Here is an 18,237-nt window from a genome sequence, read left to right on the forward strand (position 1 = left end):
AGTACTGATGGGAAAAAGCTGGAAGTAAATGCAGTGTTCAAGTCTCTAGACAATAGAAGAGGCATAGGTTGGGGCTTCTGTGTAGGCCAGGGGTTTCATACAGAATGTTCCAACAATATTTACTTTCCATCAAAGTTTCTTCTTTTAACCCCTGTTTCATGAGCCTTTTTCTGAGAGGGTGAGAGCTCGGTGGTTCTAACTAAAATCAGCAGAGACAGAAGGGGTATGCATGCTTCAGTTCAGCAGGGTAGAGGTTATGTCCAAGGCACAGGTTTAGCCAGGTGCTCTGTGCAGGGCAGCTCAGACTTGGGGTCTTCTCAACAGGGGTTTTCCCAAAGGAACATAGGACTATTTCATCCCAGGTGTGGGTTTGGGTATTGTTTGGGGCCATAAACTGCCTACATTATAACTTGGAGAAAACACCCACAGGTAACTCCATTAGTGCTGGTTCATAGAAAGATCATTTAATAAGAAAAGAGAAAAGCAATTTCAAGACTCCAAAATTTAAGTTGTCTAGTGACATAATTTCAAGTAAAATGAATATGGGATTAAAACTTCTTGATTTCTTAAAACCATTCAGAGGAGGCTTCCACCAAAGCAAAGCGGCTTTAGCTCTGGAGTGTCCTGTCCTGGGGTCTACAAACCTCTGTGGCCCAGCTCTAGATGCGAGGACAGCACAGGAGGTCGACGGTCGGTCGCAGGAGCGGCTGGACTCTGGTTCGCTGGCTCTGCACTGTCGCTGTGCCTCACGAGTCTGCAGAGGTGCTCAGGCGTTGGGGTTGGTCCTCATGAGCTCCACATCGGCCTGCACCATCTCCCTCACCAGCTCCTGCGACCCAAGATCAGGAGTGGGCAGTGAGGGTGGAGTTTCTGCTACCCACTCCCACAACACCTCCTCGCAGGGGCCTGAAAGGTCTCTTGTTTGACCACAGCCCTGCTAACTCACAGCTGGCAGCTGTGAGAACCTGTGCTAGTGACAAAACTTACATCAAAGGCAACGCGGGGCTTCCAGTTCAGTTTTTGCCGAGCCTTGGAACAGTCTCCTTGCAGAAAGTCCTGTGGAGAGAGGGCAGATGAGGTGTGCAGGTAGGGGCTCAGCACACACACTTTTCCAAATTTGTCTCACCAGGTACAGTCCATCCCGGCAGTACCGCGGTTTAAGCTAAGACCTGGCGAGTGAGCCATCTGCAACTCCTGTGCAACAGCCGACCCCCACCCCTACCCCGGGTGGGGGGGGGAGGACGACGGACACTTTGTACTAGTGACTCTGATGGCATTTTTTTTTTTTTTAAAGATATTAAGTTGTCAGGAGAGCTACTGTGAGGACTGTTTCGAATTACTGCACTTTCTCGGCAAAGGCCAGGGGTAAATCATGCGCGCATGTCCAAGACACAGAGCTCCATTACAGAACAGCGATTGCAGGACCCTGCCCCATCGGCCGGGTCCCTTCCCTAGAACCCACCCTTCCCCCTCCACCCCCACCCCCAATCAGGTCTCTAGCCCTTGCCCGGTCCCTAGCCTGAGTATCCCTCCTGGATTCAGAGTAGATGATCCCGACTCCAGTCTCCGGCTTTTGGGACAGCTTGCAGGCAACTAGCACTGTGGAGCTGCCAAGAGCTCAGCCGCTCAGCTCCCGCTTTGCAAAGGTGAAGACTGTTCTCTCCACTAGCCAGCAGCGCAGCACCGCAGCGCCCGCAAGCTCCTAAACCGAAACTTCCTTTTCCTGGTCCAGTAGAGGGTCTGTTCTATTCCATTCTTCTCTTTCTTCCTTAGAAAATGGGATTTTCTTTCTCGACTCACAGGACAAATGCAACAGCCTCAGTTCAAAACCCTGTGCATCTGCGGCCATGGACCCCTTTGCATCTGCAGCCACCACCCCTTTCTGTAGCTTCTTTCACCTCTGGCTGACTTTCAGAGGAGACTGCAGAGCACAGTGTCAGCCCAGGACTGGGCCTTATCAACACAGAACGCTGAGGTCAAACCTCTTGCTCATCTCTGACTTTATGGGGAGGGAAATACAAATGTACTCTGGGGCTTCCTGGAAAAGTCGAGCAAGAGATGTTCACGTTCGTTCATTTAAAAGGTTCCTTTGGCAAGGAAGACTGACAGCAAGCAAACAAAAAACAAAACAACAACAAACCCAAAAACAAAACAACAACAACAAAAAAACCCCCAAAAAAACAAAAACCAGAAGAGATGAAAATCCTGTATCTCAGCCCTCACTCACAGATCTGTATTGCAGGTCTCAAGACTAAGGGGGAATTTTAAGATGAGTTGAAAGGGAAGAAAGGAAGACAAGGAGGGATGGAAGAAAAGAAAAAAGCAAGAAAAGCCAGTTAGGTCTATTCATATGAGTGTATCCAAGGTGCATTTGCTGAGACTCCACAGAACCAGGGACTGGGGCGGCAGGTGGGAAAAGGCGATCTTCATAGTGATAACTGCTCCATTAAGATACCCTATTTTAGCTGTACACTGTTAGACAAGTGAACCAGCTGCTTTGAGTGACAGCCAGATAACCAAGCTGCAGTAAAAGGCCTCTCCTGCTCTCCTTTCCCTGAACTTGGCAGGCAAAGGCACTTTGTTGTGGATTTCAGATAGGTAAGCCAGGAGGTTGGGTCCAAGTGGTTTGTGCTTGCCATGGGGTGCTCACCTGGGCCTTCCAGGCAGAGGTGGTCTGGATTCCATTTCCCTGCCTCAGTCTTTACTCTAGCAGAGGACATTCAGGGACTCTTGCTCTCAACCATCCATCATGGCTTTTTAGGCTCGAATAAATCAAATTCCCAAAGGCTTTGCATTTCACAATATGCTAAAGTACCCACTTCCTCCCCAGAGTGTTGACCAGAGTGAAGCAAGTTATTTCTGCTGGCCTAAAAGCCCATTTCCAGACTCCCCAGGAAAGGTAGGATACAAGAATTAGTAATTAGCATTTTTAGCACAGTGTTACCTGGAGCTGCCAATGTAAGTGGAAAAACAAACCAAGTAATTTATTTCTCTTTACTCTCCCTAAATAAACTTGTATATACTTTTACAATACTTCTCTTTTAGTGTAAAAGTCACACAAAGATATTGCTTCTTTTTCCCCAGAGGAAGCTGTGCAGCTGGAGTCCTGAAGCAATGTACGCCTGACCATCCCTCAGCCCTATGACAGCATCAGCAGAACATGGTTACTCTTGAATCACATACCACCAGCTGTAAATCAACCAGCACAGCATGGATGCAATTCATGGCTGTGAACATATAGTTAAAAAAAGCCCTAAAACCCAGTTTGGTTTCAAATGATCTCAGTAGGCTTGGGAAAAGGAGCGTTGTATTGTAATTATGTTTCCTGTATTTTTCTACAAGTAGCTCATAATATAAAAACAACCAGGCAACTACAATTAAGGAAGAAGAAAAATGGTTTTCAAAAGCTTAGCAACAGACACTACTAACATACACTGTAAAAGTATTTCATTGAAACCAGAGACAGGCTCAGTTAAACTTCCCAATTTAGTTTTGAGCCTGGCTCTTAGACTTCAGCCTCACAGCTTCCTTAGCCTTCTGCCAAAGCTCTGTCTCCCTGAAACTCAATTAGATCAAGAGGCTTTGGGTAGGAAAAGCACAAGGGCCTATCTGAACAGAACAGTGGCTATTCTTGCCAGTTGCTAATGAGTTAACACATGGGCCACTCAAGATATTTCTGTCGCATCAACTTTCTTTCCTCTGCCTAGGCAATGAGCTCCCCTTCACCTCCATCAAGCTTTGTACTTTACCGTCCTAAAGAAACATATTGCTAAATAGGAAGTAGGGGGTGGGTGGGTGGTACATATCCTTAATCACAGCAATTGGGAGGCAGAGGCAGGTAGATCTTTGCATTCCAGGCCAGCGTGATCTACAGAGTGAGTTCCAGGCCAGCCAGGGCTACACAGAGAAACTGTTTAAAAAAGACAGAAAGAAAGAAAAAGAGAAAGAGAGAAAGAAAGACAAGAAGGAAAGAAAGGAAGAAAGAAAAGAAAGAAAGAAAAGAAAGAAAGAGAAAGAAAGAAAGAAAGAAAAGAAAAGAAAAGAAAAGAAAAAAGAAAAGAAAAGAAGAGAAAAAAGAAAAAAGAAAGAAAGATAGATTGGGATCTGGTTACTGGTTCATTTCATTTGCAGATTCTTCACTGAGGCAGAGTTCAGGGTTGGCATGACAAGGCCTGCGTGTGAAGGCACACAGTGCTGGACAGGAGGGCAGACAGGAAATGCTCCCTTAAGCATCATTTCCTCTGACCTGCAGAGAAGTCAGGGTTGGGAGCTGGATGGGGAAGCCAGGGGTTGCTGTGCTCACACACAGATGTGAGGAGAAAGGCCACAGTATGCACTCCTTTTATATTTAAGTCTTTTAAGACTTTTGAACTTGCACAAAAGCCTCCAATAGCACCAAGTAACTCTCAATGACAAATGAAAAGAATGAGTTTATACTGCTGTACATTTGAATTATTTGATTCTCCATAGGCTTACAGCCACCACATGAAAATAGAGGCAAAACTGGAATTAAAGTGATGATTTATGTAGAGTTTCTAGAAAGAACTTCATAAACTGGGTGGTCTGGAGCTTTTCTGGGAGGGAAAAAAAAGACGGAAAACAAAAAAACAGGCAACCAAACTCTGAGAAAAATGTAAAGCATTTAAATGCAAATATGACATTTCCTAAATCTGGCTTCTAGTGTCTTTCCCATTTTCACTGCTATTCCTTAGGTGAACTATATAGTTTCAATGTGTAATTTATTATTGTCAAATTCAATTAGGCTTAACTAAGCATTTTACAGCAGCCAAACAGCATGAGGAACAGGGAAACTACAGACAAGCTCTGTCCTGCAAACCCAGCTCACTTGCCCCTAGGAGTTGTCTTGCAGCTTGAGCGCCCAGGCATGGTGGCTTTCACAGCAACAGAGCTGCAAACACCAGCCTGAGAGAGGGGAATATTTTACTGCAATGAAATCTCAGGCTTTCCTGGCCCTTGGTCTTGTTATAGTAGATAGATACAGCGCCAGACCAAGTGCCGGGGAAGTCATTAGGCCAGTTCCTGAGCCCACGGCAGTTAACACAATCCAGAAAAGAAGGGCTCAACCTGCCATTATTGTCTCCTCTAATTAGAGGCCCCCTTTGCGAAGATCTTTGAGTTCCCTGTGCATTACCGTCAAGATAACACGACACCTTTCAGCCACACAGGTTACTTTTCTTCCCTTAATGTGATTTTGATTGTTCTTACACAAATTAAGTCCCTTCACTAAATCCTCATCCACTTTCTTAAAATCACAGTTGGGAATCTAGGGATGAAACTGGATCACGTAGGATAACTTCAAGCTTACACCCTCATTTCTTTTTCTCCCTTTTCTCAAGTTTGACTTGGGAAAATGATAACGTTTAGATTGAATTACAAGTTGGGTTGGGTTTCCTCAGCAGGTTTGTGGTAAGGTTTGCAGGGACATCTGGTGGGGCAGAGAGGCTTTAGGAGTGGGAGAGCTCTTGGCAGGATGTTGTTAAATTTCTAATGTACATATTGGAAGAAACTGACTTTTGAGTGCCATAAACAAGAAGGTGCACAGGCAGGGATGTGACTAAGGAAAATGTAGCCCGATGGAAACCTTGGCTAAACATCTTCAGGAATTTAAGACATGGAGCTGTGCGTGGCACAAAAATACTCATTTTCCCCTCCTGCTTTTCTTAGAAAAGTGAAATTGAAGACTAGCTCAGGTTCCAAGGGAATAGAAGAATGCCAATGAATTAGGTCCTTGATCTGACTTTATGCTAATGAATGAGGAGGCAAGCTTCCCTTGTAGGGTAAAGCTTTTCTTGGGAAGCACAGAACTGTTAAAAACAAAACAAAACAACAGAACTTCAGGGAAGGCTTTGAAGTTGAACTGCATATTCTAGACAGACAAGGAGGGCAGCATGGAGGAAAAGTGAGAAAGAAGCCTGAAGATCCCCCGACTTCCCACTCCTCAAGCCTGCTTTCTGGCCACTTGTGTAGTTTTTGCCCTCACATCCTGGAATTTGTGGCTTAATCCTACCCAAGGAGAGAGCTAACTTCAGAGCAGTGTTATAAGGAAGAGGCTGGGCATTTCCCTCCCCTGCCCTGGACTGCTTCAGAATGGCAAGATTGAAGTGGACACCAGGCCTCTCCTTTAATGACAAGGGGCGATAAGAGACAAGGAGAAAACAGCAGGTTGTCTAGTCTCTTCAGGAAGTGGGCTCAGGGGACTGACCATCCAGCAGGGCTGACAGCGTGCCCCAGAGCTAAACAGATACGGTGTTTGGCCAGCTTCACTAAGCACCATTCCAGAGCGCAGCACAGCATGGGACATGAAGCAGAGAAGCAGGCCTGCAAAAGCTGTTCCTAGCCTTTGCACAAGGGCCACTCCAGGCCCACTGGCTCTGGGCAGTCCCACATGGCCTTAGACTAAAGCCATGCTTAGAGCTCAACACTTAACCACTGTGCACACTACTGGTGGGCTCATTCACAAACCTGTCATCATGCTGCCTGTTCTGGATGGTACCTTCTTTCACAGAATCTTTAAAATCCTGTGGTCCCTTCACTGATCCCATTTTCCTTTGAGAAACTATGCAGCAGTTACTAAAAGGTACCAAACAAAGGGAAAGAAACAACCATTTACATGTGGGCCTCACACACTGATAAAAGAGGTTACCAATTTCTAGAACTCTCTGGAAAGTGAATGAGGATGTGTCTTCTTCCCAGTAGGTTTACCCATCAGTTTATCATGACATACACACATCTTTTCCATTATCTTTTAAAAAATACAGTTAGCATAAGTAGAAAAATACGGTTAGGCAAAAAAAGCCTCTACAAGTTACACAGACAACATTTTTACAGCTGGTCTTCCAAATCTCTGGACTTTGCATGCAGAGGCGCAAGCAACCATTGATCAAAGATAACAACAACAAAAAATTAGACACCTGTCCTGAAGGTGGGTAGATCCTGTTTGTCACTGTTGTCTACTGATCATAGATAGCATTTGCTGACAGCAGCTGCACTGTGTTAGACACTGAGTTTCCTAGGAAAATTTATTGAGTTCAGGAGGACATGGTCATGCCTGCAAATCAGGGTCTCAGAAGATTCTGGTGTTAGAGGGGGATCTGGGAACCAATCCTCTGAGGATGCTTCAGGATCACTGTATTGGGGGAGGGAATACAGGCTCTTGGATTATTAATTTCCTTTTAGAGTGTTAGTCTTGAGAAAGTTCTCTCAGGCCAACTTGTGTGAGCCATGGGCAGAGGTCCATTCTCCTTTGCAGCGTTCACATGAATTAAACTGTAGCTTTTCCCTTAGTTGCTTGAAATTCTCCCCTACTGCCTGTTTGCCCTTTACCAATCACTATCCTACTACAGAGCTTTGATTTGGGCCCAGAAATGGGAACCAACCCAGGAACACTCTTTCCAGCCTGTTTAAGCTTGTGGGACCCAGGCTTAGACCATTCCCTCAGGCCACTCTGAGAGAACAAGCATTCAAAGGAAAGCTTTTCTAAAGGAGCAGTGTCTAGAAGCCTGGGCAATTGCATGCTAACAGCTAGATGACTAACAGATCGCAGGTGAGGCTTTCAGGAGGTCATCTTGCAACGTAGAGATTTATGGTACCACTGTACCTGTTCTGTGTCTATAGTTGTAATCATGGAGTTAACTTCCTTTTTTCTGTTAGCTGGGGTTTTGGAGCCTAGTGCTTGCAGTAGCATCAGTGCAAAGAAAGTGAATTGAATGACATACTATAACTGGAGACTTCTGGTCCTAATTCCTTTACTAAAGTTCATCCTAAATAGCTGATGCGGGTGGTGGTGGTGACTCACACTTAAAATGTAAGGGCCACTTAATGACAGGGAGATAAGATTGTAGGTGACCTCAGCATTCCAGGCTTCAAAGTCAGCACCACCATCTTCTTTGAAAATTACTGGCTACTGTTAATAACTGGATCTGGAGTGCAAAGATTTGCCCATGCTAGTAGGAGGTGGCATAAACCCTGAGGAAAGGAGATAAAGCACCTTTAAGTGGACCGATTAGGGACTGTTGTGACATAATTGGCAAGTGGCATTCTGGACATAAGATGCAGGCTGCATTTCTTTTGCTACTTAGCACTTTCTGCCCTCAAAGCACTTTTCAGAGTTCAGCTAATTAAACTTGAAGACAGCCACACTCAAGATGCAACTCAGGAGATTCTGTATCTGCTTCCGAGGCCTCTTTCCTAGAGATGAAAGTTCTCTACAAAGTGTCTTGGAGCTAAAAGCCAAACTCTGTTATCCCTCTTATCTTGAACCTGCGCCCTCTTATCCAGGCAGGCAACTTAGGCCGTGGGGCATCCTGGGTTGCACAAGACAAAGGCAATTTTCCTTAAGCTTGCTTCCTTCTTGTTTGTTAGGCAAACTATCATCTTAGAGAAAACCCCTAACCTTATTTTGAACACAGACACCAAAGAACATTGTAACTCATATAGATCTCCTTACAATAAACATGGGGTAATTTTTCCTTTGGGTGTTTCTCAACTTATATAGCACATTAAAGTCTTCTAATTAAAGAAATCTCTCTTTGATAATCTGCCTATCTACCCATGCCAAATGGAAATGACTTAAGAGGGACATATCCACATGTTTCAGCATCACTTCCCCAGTGACTCTTGTGACACCCGAGGGCTAGCTGCATTATCTAGGGAACTACCACACCAGACCCTGCATTTTGGTTACTTCTTCCAGAAACTTCTTGAGGAAAAACTAAAACAACTACCTGACTGTAGTGGAAGTTTTGGTTTCTTTAAGAACTCAGTTATGTAAATATGTTTTTGTTTTCATTTCAAGTATGGGATATGGAGTAGCTTTTTAGTTTGTCCACAGCTGATAATTGCATTGTGTGGGGTGTGGTCATTGCCAGCTGGTAACAGCCTCGTGAATGCTCAGAGAATTGCATGATTTTTGCCAGCTGCAGATAGTGGAATTCTGAGGACTCCAGGAGAGTGTAAATGTGAGAGCCCAGAGAGAGTGAGGGCTTCAAGGAGACAGATGGACGGCGAGACAGATGGAGGAAGAAGGCTATTGTTTGTTCTGTTGCTGCTGCTTGTTTGCTATTGCTGGACTGCTAGATATCCTGACCACTGAGATTGGCATTTTCCCAAAGAACCCAAAACCCTAACAAGTTGGAACTAAGTCTAAAGAGGTCTACATTCCCTTTCCCATTTAACCTTCTTTCTCTCCTACCTAGGGTTGAGGGATTGGAAGGGAGGTAGAGCTTTAGACGCCAAACAAAGTAGAGTTTAAAAACTAGTGACTACAGGTGGCACTCAATGTGGTTGGTAAGAAACCAATAAAAATAGTTTTAAAACAGCACTACACCTGGCATTTGTGAGTTTCTTGAGGGGCGCAGAGGAAAGATGAGCATTAATATGGATCCTTAGGTTTTCTACAGTTTGATTGACTCTCCTATTGTTTTCCCACCATCAGGGCTAAGAAAGATTTAGCTGGCTATCGGGATCTATACTGCCTGACTATGTGTTACTCTTTCTTTTTTTTTTTTTTTTTTTTTCATGGGATGAACAGAATACCTCTATCTGTAAAGACATTTCAGCAAGATGTCATGAAGCCATCTAGTGGCAGGGGTTTGGACTAGAGGCAGCATTTCTGATTCTTAGTCTAGCAGTTACAATGTTCAAAGGTCCAAGTCCTCCAAGGAAAACAGTGTACTTATGCCACTTTAATGTGTCAGGCAAAGAGACGTCTAAATAATGTGTCAGCACATGTGGTATCAATATATGCCAATGCTGGATAGAGGCTGACACAGACATGCAGCCACTCCGTAAGTCAATAAGTATGTTGTTCTAGAGCAAATTTAGCCATGGTGATGGAAACAAGAATAGTGGCCAAAGGGAGGATGCTGAGCAGCAAGGTGCAGAAGGAGACCTCGGGGAGGGGGGGCGATTAAATGAACATTCCATAGGTGACAGAAGCATGTTACAGGAGCCCATGCATGTGTCAGAACTGATCCAACTGCAGTTAACATCTGTGCATCACTATAAACTTGATCTCAACAAACATTCTTAGACATTACTAAGAACACAGAGATATCACTGGAGAGAACTGGACTCCTGTACAGGGCTCAGTTAACTTAGCTGTTTCTGAGCATCTCTGAGTACTAGGTTCTAAATCTATAAAACATAAATACTGTCTATGCTATATGAGGCTGTAAGAGCTTAAGGCTACATATAAACAACTGCTTGTACCTGATCTCTCCCCTTGAAGTGCTGGAGATCAAACTTAGGGCCTCATTCATGCTAAGGAAGCAAGCATTCTGTCCTAGAGACACCCAGCCCCTGTTTCATTGTTAGGTTCAAGTCTTTGCTGAACAGTTCTACCCAGGATTTTTTTTTTTTGTAAATAATTTAATTTTATGTGCATTGGTATGAGGGTGTCAGATCCCCTGGAACTGGAGTTACAGACAGTTGTAAGCCGCCATGTGGGTGCTGGGAACTGCACCTGGATCCTCTGTAAGAGCAGCCAGTGCTCTTAACCACTGAGCCATCTCTCCAGCCCAGGATTTTACATTCTGCTTTTCTCCAGGTATTGCACACATTTTACAATGTGGTTTGCTGCCAGACACCGATTCTGTCAGGCACTGGGGAGGCAACTGTGGATAAGGTAAGGCCTTGGCTGTCATGGCACCTGTGCAAGGCGGGGGAGATGATGAGTGGTACACAGAGATACAAAGAGGAGGTCAGCTAATGGAGAGTGTGTTGACAAGGCTGTAGAAGTGTGGACTTGGCAAGAATAGGGCAACTCTGATCGCTAAGGGACATTCTGAAGAGTAACATTTGATCCAAGACCTGAATAGTAGGAAGAAACCTGTCACATAGAGATGTGGGTAAGAAGGTCTCTTTGGAAACACCACTGAGAAGAAGTACTTTAGCGAGCAGCACTTCGCTCTGAGGGGTGAACAGAGCAAGCCACTGCTGGTAGATATATGAACAATGGAAAGGCAGCCCGTGATGAGGCCAGAGAAGGTTGAAAAGACTTGTCTCTGAATCACACTTGACTGTCTCTGAGATTATAAGCCTGTGGGATATACTTAAGAAGCTAGCTGACTTAAATTTTAGGCAGAAGCCTGAAATTTGGGGGGATGGAGGGAGTAACATGATTTTCAAAAGTATGACACTGACTTCTAACTGTTCATCCTGATTTATGGAAGAGTTTATTCTTCTCTCTGTACTAAACACTATGCACAACCCTGTGCCCCTCACAGATATAACTGTATCATATTTGAGGTATATGGCCTGACCATGCTGTAGGGATCAGGTCTGGGCTACTGTGGGGAGGATTCAGCATGAAACCCAGATGGCTCTGGGAGGCTAGGCACCTGGCTCAGATACTCACTAGAGTGTGTGTTAGCAAGGCTGCTCCTTTTCTGGCTAAATGAGGACAGCAAGAGCCTCTGAAGGCTGAGATGCCTTCCCCTTCACCTTCTGGCCAGTGGAAAGTGGGAGCCCTAAGCACCGCTACCAGACTGAGGATACTTCTCCCTGACCAGCTCATAGGGTGGGCCACATCACCGGGACCTATATTTTCCTTTAAAGGGTTTTCACGTACCGTGCATATGTTTGTTGTGAGTATCTGTATGTCTCTGAAACGCCAGAGAAGCAGTCCTTTACCATCCGAGGACTGATAGCAGGGAGTCTGGGCTTTGTGCTGGGTCCTGGAGAGTTTAAGCACTAGAAGTTTTCTTCTATATCTGTGTATGCTGTCCTAGATCACAGGGATCAGGAACAGGACAGGAGACCAGTTAGGATGTCTAGGCCACATCAGAGGAAAGATGAGGTTCCTAGTTGACAGTGGGAGTAGAGTGTGGACACAGAGGCATAACTAGGGAAGTTATGCACAGAACAGAACACAGAAAGATTTACGGACTGATGGGATGTGGATGAGGAGAAGGATCCTAGTTTAAATGAGAACCCTCCCATTCTTTCAAAGGTATTTATGAATTTAAGGCTATGAGACATTCCATTATAGCCTCACTAGCTTTATGAGTATCTCTGCTTCAAGGCAACTTCTGATTTCCAATATTGTAAAACAAGGCTCTCTAAAGGTTAATTTTTTTTTTTTTTTTTTTTTTTTTAGCTGCTGGTGGCCCTTTCTGTTACATTTGATAGGATGCCAATGCTCACGAGCCGTGGCTACTCATGTGAAAGGAAGATTCACCTTCTTCTGTGACCCAAGCTGGTAAAAGAGGGAGGAAAGGGTTAAGCTAAGCTTTGTCTACTGTGCTGTACCAACACGTCCTACTTTTATTCTCTACTTGCGGCCAGAGGAAGTCCGAGAGGTGGCCTTTCACATGACATCATAAAAGCCTGATTTATCGCCAGCCACCAAACATCTAGAAAATCATAACATCCTTTCAGGAAAATGCAGTGGAAAATAATCAGGCTGGCTTTGATGAAAGCTTTGGTGAGGACTCCAAGTGTGACACCCTACACAGTCGCCCTTGGCAGGTGCTTTGTTTGCCCTCACTGCTGGCCTTGCTGACAAGGCCGAGGGTCCGATCTAAGTGATGGCCTGTGATGGACTGCGGCTTCCTGTCCACAGACCAAATAAGTTGGGATCATAGTCTGCCAGCTTGATGAAAACAGCACTTCAGTGTATGTGAACATGCTTTGGAAATGACAGCTTGGTCCAGATGTGAGAAATTATTGACTATGAGAGTATAAAAAAAAAAAATCATGCCTTGTTACATAATCCACTGCCGTCTCTGAGGAGCATGGCTGTCACACATCCTGTATAGTACCAATAATATATCCTCTGTGTCTGTGTTTACTGATTGATTTAATTAATTATAATTATTTTGTGCATGTATGTGTGCTAAGTATGATCTGAGGACCTCTTGCATGCTGTCCAGGAACTCTACTGTAGAGACACTAAGCTCTAGACCTGTCTTTAGGACACAGCTCTTCAGCTGGACCTTCTCATCTCAAGACACTCTGCCTACAGAGTATTTCCAGAGCAGTGTGCCATTCCACTGTGCTCCTAGTAACAAAGGGGTCTAAGACACGATGGAACAGAGATCTCTCTCTGCCAAATGTTAGAGGACATAAAGGGACAAACGAGTTCCTCACAGCACAAGTTCTATATTCAAGGAAGGGATACTTCCATAGTAATTCTCTTGCTTAGTCAGATGGCAAAACTACCAAGCAGGAGGCCCTGTTTCTGATGTACATGATGTGCTCTGCATAAACCCAGGAAGGGAGGTCAGAGTAGCTGAGAGCCTCTCATGGTTCTTAAATTCCAGCCATATCCACTTTCTAGAGGTCTGTTGGTGGCAAAAGTTGGCCTGCCTACATAGAGCAAGGTAAACAAACTATGGAAGTCTTGGGATTTTGAATTTTAGGAACGTTACCTGCTGTAATGATTTATCCAAGGCTGAAAAGGGTTGCTTTGGAATTGAAGGTGGTATAAATGTTACTTTCATTGCTAAGTCAGCAAGTGCTGCAACACAAAGACCATGCCCAGCTTTAAAGACTCAGAGGAACACCTTTCTTATCACCTTAAACATTCCTAAAAGGCTGGTATTGGTGTGGCCCCTTGGGAGGGATGAGTTCCCTGTGGTTTGGGGTGCTGAGACCCAGCCTGACACACTAGCCACATCAATCATGGGGATACAGGGGGCCTTAGTGCCCACCACTACACCTTGGCAAGTTTAGAGTTGTTTTTTTTTTTTTAACTGTTCTATCAGGCCTATAGTGGGCCCACTCAGACTATCCACATTTACCCAGAGCCATATGAAGAATGGAAATATCCCTCAACTGCATGTTCTTGGTCTGCTTTCCCCATATAGCCTGCTCCAACATATGGGGCTGATGTTGAGCTCCATCTACTGCTGTCTGTTGCAATCCACAGTGGCTGTGGCAGCCATGCAGCAAGGCCTCAAGTTTTCTTCCATCTGGGCTGGATTGGTTGGTTTCTAGCACTGAATCTGAGTCAAGCAGAGTGGCCAGGGAAGCTAGGTACCTTAGAATGCTGCCTACAGGCAGAGGGTGGTAGGTCAGGATGGGCTCTCACCTGGTTTAGGAGCAAGGGAATCAAGGACCATTCAGAATCAACACTAATCTATTGGGCTTCTTTTTTGTTCTATCTGTCCAACCCATTGTACACTCTGTGTTGTTTATCTACTAACAGTCCTATATATATATGGTAGGTAAGGAAACACAGGCCCAACAATTTAGATAACTTGCTCTTTGTGACCTTGGAATGGGGCCTATACTCAAATTCAGGCCTGAATGACTGCAAAGGTTAGGCCGCCTAGCCTGTATCATGTCTCTCAGGAATCTTCTTTAATAGATTGGACAGTTGAGAATAGTATACATGTATTTTCACTCACATATAGAAGCTATGAGCGAGGACAAATTGTGTACCCAGGAAAAGAACTTACTAAAGACCCAGACAGGGCTGTGGGGTGATTTATACCTATAATCCCAGTATTTAGAAGGTAGAGGTATAAACGCCATGAGTTTGAGATTAAAATGGGTTATGTAGAGAATTTCAGGCAATCTTGGGCTACACAGTAAGATCTATCTTGAAAAAGCAAGATCTGAGGATATATCCCAGGGGTAGAGTGGTTGCCTAGGAAGTACAAGGCTAAATTCTCAGTAGTAAAATAAAAAAGACAACAAAAATAAAATGAATATGTTTTCACTCCACAGAGGTCCAGAAAACTATGGCTGATGGTAAACCACTTGTATCAGTTGGATTAGGTCCTATATAAGGAGGTGGGAATCTACAAGTGAAAAAGCCAGGATAGGCTACTATGACATACAGGCAGGGCTGAAATAAGTGCCCTGCAGAAGAGCTTGAAGAAAGCTTGGGATCTCAAAAGTAAATATAATTTTTCTTTCTTTCTTTTCTTCTTTCTTCCTTTCTCTTTCCTTCCTTCCTTCCTTCCTTCCTTCCTTCTTTCTTTCTTTTCTTTCTTTCTTTCTTTCTTTCCAGCCAGAGGTAGAAGAGAAAATGTCTTTGACTGGATTACCATGGATTCCTTAGTCACCATCAGGAATAGTTACGATCTTGAACTTTGTATTTAAAAATAAACAAAGAGTAAGTCATTTTCCCATGGAAGGGTGTTTCTCTGCTTAGCAGCCCCTGGTGCTCTAAGGTTAAGAATATCCCAGTAGACTTTCTCTAGAAGAACTAGATTCTGGGGCAGATTCTTCAATGAACAGCTTGCTTTGTAGAACCACAAAGAATGCTAAGAACTGCTTGGCATGAGAACTTGAAAGGCTTTGAAAGTGCTTGGGAACTGACTCCATCAGGAGTGCTTATGAAAAGAAAAAAAGTTGCTCCTGAGGATTCAGGGTCTACAGCATGAAGAAGACTGCCTTGTCAGGGTCCGTTTACCTACTACTGTGTAGTAGTAAAATAAGCCTGGAGAATGCAAGACAGATGAAGGCTTCAGCCAAAGCAACTTGATTTTTGAGCTTGGCTACTGAGAATTCAGATTCAGAAAGAAAGCGTTGCCTTAAATTATCACTACCCTATGATGATGGCAACAGTTACCATGAAGGATCTCCCTGTCTATTTCTCACTGAGTCCTGATGACCTAACAGTCATCCTCCATCCATCCATTAATGCAGTCAGTGGCCATAGATGTGAGTCCCAGGAGCCCAAACTCAATGAAAGAGACTAATAGGCAGATGGTCATAAGTTACATGTATTTTGCTCAGAGCAAGGGGAGAGCAGGGTGATAGAGCCTGAAAGACTCTGACAAGCAAACCGAGCTGCAACTTGGAGAGGTTACATGAGGAGTAAGGAGAACTGTAGCTAACAATAACAGTACTGTGTTCAGCACACTACTTACTGAAGCACATGTAAAGATACACAATGGGATAAGCTGTCAGTAACTCCCCCTGGGAAACTCCCAGGATTAAGGTCCCTTCATGGGAAACAGAGGAAGGGTAGTTCTCAAGAGGGTAGTTAGGAATGTGCACAAGTCAGAAAGACAAGGAGCAAAGATAAGGAATCTAAGCACAGGAAAGTAATTCAAGGCTTAAGCAGGGGTCTGAGAACTTTCTAGGAACCTCTATAAGGACTGGAGATGGTACAGGGTAGAGAGGCACTCCCTGCTCGTGTGAGCCGTGGACCTCAGATGCACAGCAATTAGCACTAGCTCAGCAGGAACTTTGCTGCCAGATCTTTCTAAGCAGCATTCCAGTTCTTTCTAGTATTTTCTGGATGACCTGACCCTCAATGGGCCTATAATACAATATCTGCTGATGATAAAGAGGCAAGATAATACAAATGGCTGATGTGAGTAGATACTCAAATAGCAGCTACTGTATGCATATATCTTTATGGCTTTACTAGAGCCAAGAGAATCAAAGTAACTCCCTTGGAAGGACACTCAGGCCTTCCATGCTGGTTCAGTGATGTTGGCGTCAAATGTCTCCCTATGTAAGTCCTGCAGTTCTAGCAAACAGCAGCCCTCTTTTTCTTTTCCCCACAAGCTGAAACCCTCTTCTTCCTACTCATACCTTAACACCATAAAAGCCTGATGAATTTGGGATCAAAGAGACTTCAGCTGAAGTTCTAGATTCACACTTCCATGGAGATTTAACTCATTTGTTCCACTATCTGTTTCATAGCACAGATGTGACATGCTGAGTACTTGCCACAGTGTCAGGCCACACACCCAGTCACATCCCCACCCTCTTATCTCTACTTAAGGCCTCAGCCATCAACCCTGCCTTCACCTACCTTCCCATACATACTTCCTCATAAGAAGCCAAGTCATACAGGGCTAAGCTTCTAGGCAGCTACGCAGTCAGTAGAATTGTTACGAGCTGTAGGGTAGGCTCTATCATGGTGTGGTCTAGTCTCCTTTGAATAAAGTGACCCATGGCACTGAACCACTTAGCCAGCTGGTGGTTCATGCCCCTTATAGTGGTAGTGTCACTCCACAAGCAAGAAGAAACTAGGTAGGACTAAGTACTGTAAGGAAAGGTAAATAATGGTGGTCAGGGATGTTGCCAAAGTGATTAAGAAGCAGAGTCTTGACTGACAGGTCCGTTGAACTGCAGAACTGCCATGGAAGAACTGCGGACATGTACCTAGGGAAGAAGCCCCTTGGGCTGGGCCCTGGGAGTGAAGACTGATAACCAGAAACCTTGAGTTTCAGATGCCGAGATTCTGATGAGGAAGCTGTTATGGGTGATGACAGGGTAGGTATGATCCATGACTTTGCCAAGAAATATCTCTGGGCTGGGTGTGGTGTTACATGTCTGCTATCCCAACACTCAGGAGACAGAGGCAGGAAGATGGTGAGCTGGATGCTAGCCTAGCCCACATAGCAAGGCCAGCTCGAGCCACACAGTGAGACTATGTCTCAAAAAACAAGCAAACAAACAAACAAACAAACCAAAACCAAAACAAAAACAAAAACAAAAAAACCTAGACTGAGGGAATGGCTCAGTGGAAAAGGTCATTGGTGTCAATGAGCTCCAGGTTCAGTGAAGGACTGTCTAATGAGCTCCAGGTTCAGTGAAGGACTGTCTCTCACTGAAAGCGGAGAGCAATAGAGGGAGACACCTGATATCAACAACTGGGTGAGCATGCGCACATACATGTACCCCTATGCACACCAAATGAATCAAGACAAAACCCAACCAACCAAACAACCCTCAAATAAACTTTTCTCCCCGAAGACCCTAAAGTAAATTCTTTCCCCAGACGCTTGTAATATTCTGCCTGCAGTTGGTCTTGGGTGCAAATATGAGGAATGCTTGTGCTTGGACTCATTTCAGGAGGCCCTGGGCCCCCAGACAGTATTCTTTGTGTCAGGGGTTCCAGATCCTGGAAGAACTGAAGAGTCACAGGGCTTACCTGACTCTCACTCATTTCTGTGTATCCTATAATTCCTTAGGGGCACAAATCAGGAGGTGATGTTCTTTAGGGACAACCATTCCATGCCACCACTTTAGCAAAGGAAAACAGGGGGAATATGCTCAGCTAATTGATGGAATGCAGAAAATGCCACGGGAGATCATACCCAGGTCACTGACAGAGCAGGTCTTTCAAGAAAAAGATTTATCTTTTGTTATAGGAAGGAAATGCCTCTTGGAAGGTCTGAGTGGTGTCTGGCACAGAAAGGACCTGCTGGACCCTGGCAGTGGCAGAACCTGAAGGGCCACTTTGATCCTTACCAGGTGACTCAACTTCCCAATGGGCAAAGATGGAGCTTTTAAGTAGGCACA

The 18,237-nt window shown here is 44.6% G+C and overlaps 1 protein-coding gene across 1 annotated transcript in view; it reads right to left on the minus strand.

Moving 5' to 3' along the window:
- Positions 1–442: 442 nt before the first annotated feature.
- Positions 443–18,237, minus strand: part of Gmds (GDP-mannose 4,6-dehydratase) — a 505,965-nt gene continuing 488,170 nt past the window's right edge. Inside the window, exons 10-11 of the mRNA XM_060372300.1 lie at positions 988–1,056; positions 443–829 (exon numbers count right to left, since the gene is read on the minus strand). Of these exons, the coding sequence (XP_060228283.1) occupies positions 767–829; positions 988–1,056 (132 nt within the window). The 3' untranslated portion in view covers positions 443–766. The remainder of the gene's footprint in view (positions 830–987; positions 1,057–18,237) is intronic.

The sequence above is a fragment of the Meriones unguiculatus genome, chromosome 19 (genome assembly GCF_030254825.1).
Source record: "Meriones unguiculatus strain TT.TT164.6M chromosome 19, Bangor_MerUng_6.1, whole genome shotgun sequence".
In the NCBI taxonomy this organism is placed as follows: Eukaryota; Metazoa; Chordata; class Mammalia; order Rodentia; family Muridae; genus Meriones; species Meriones unguiculatus.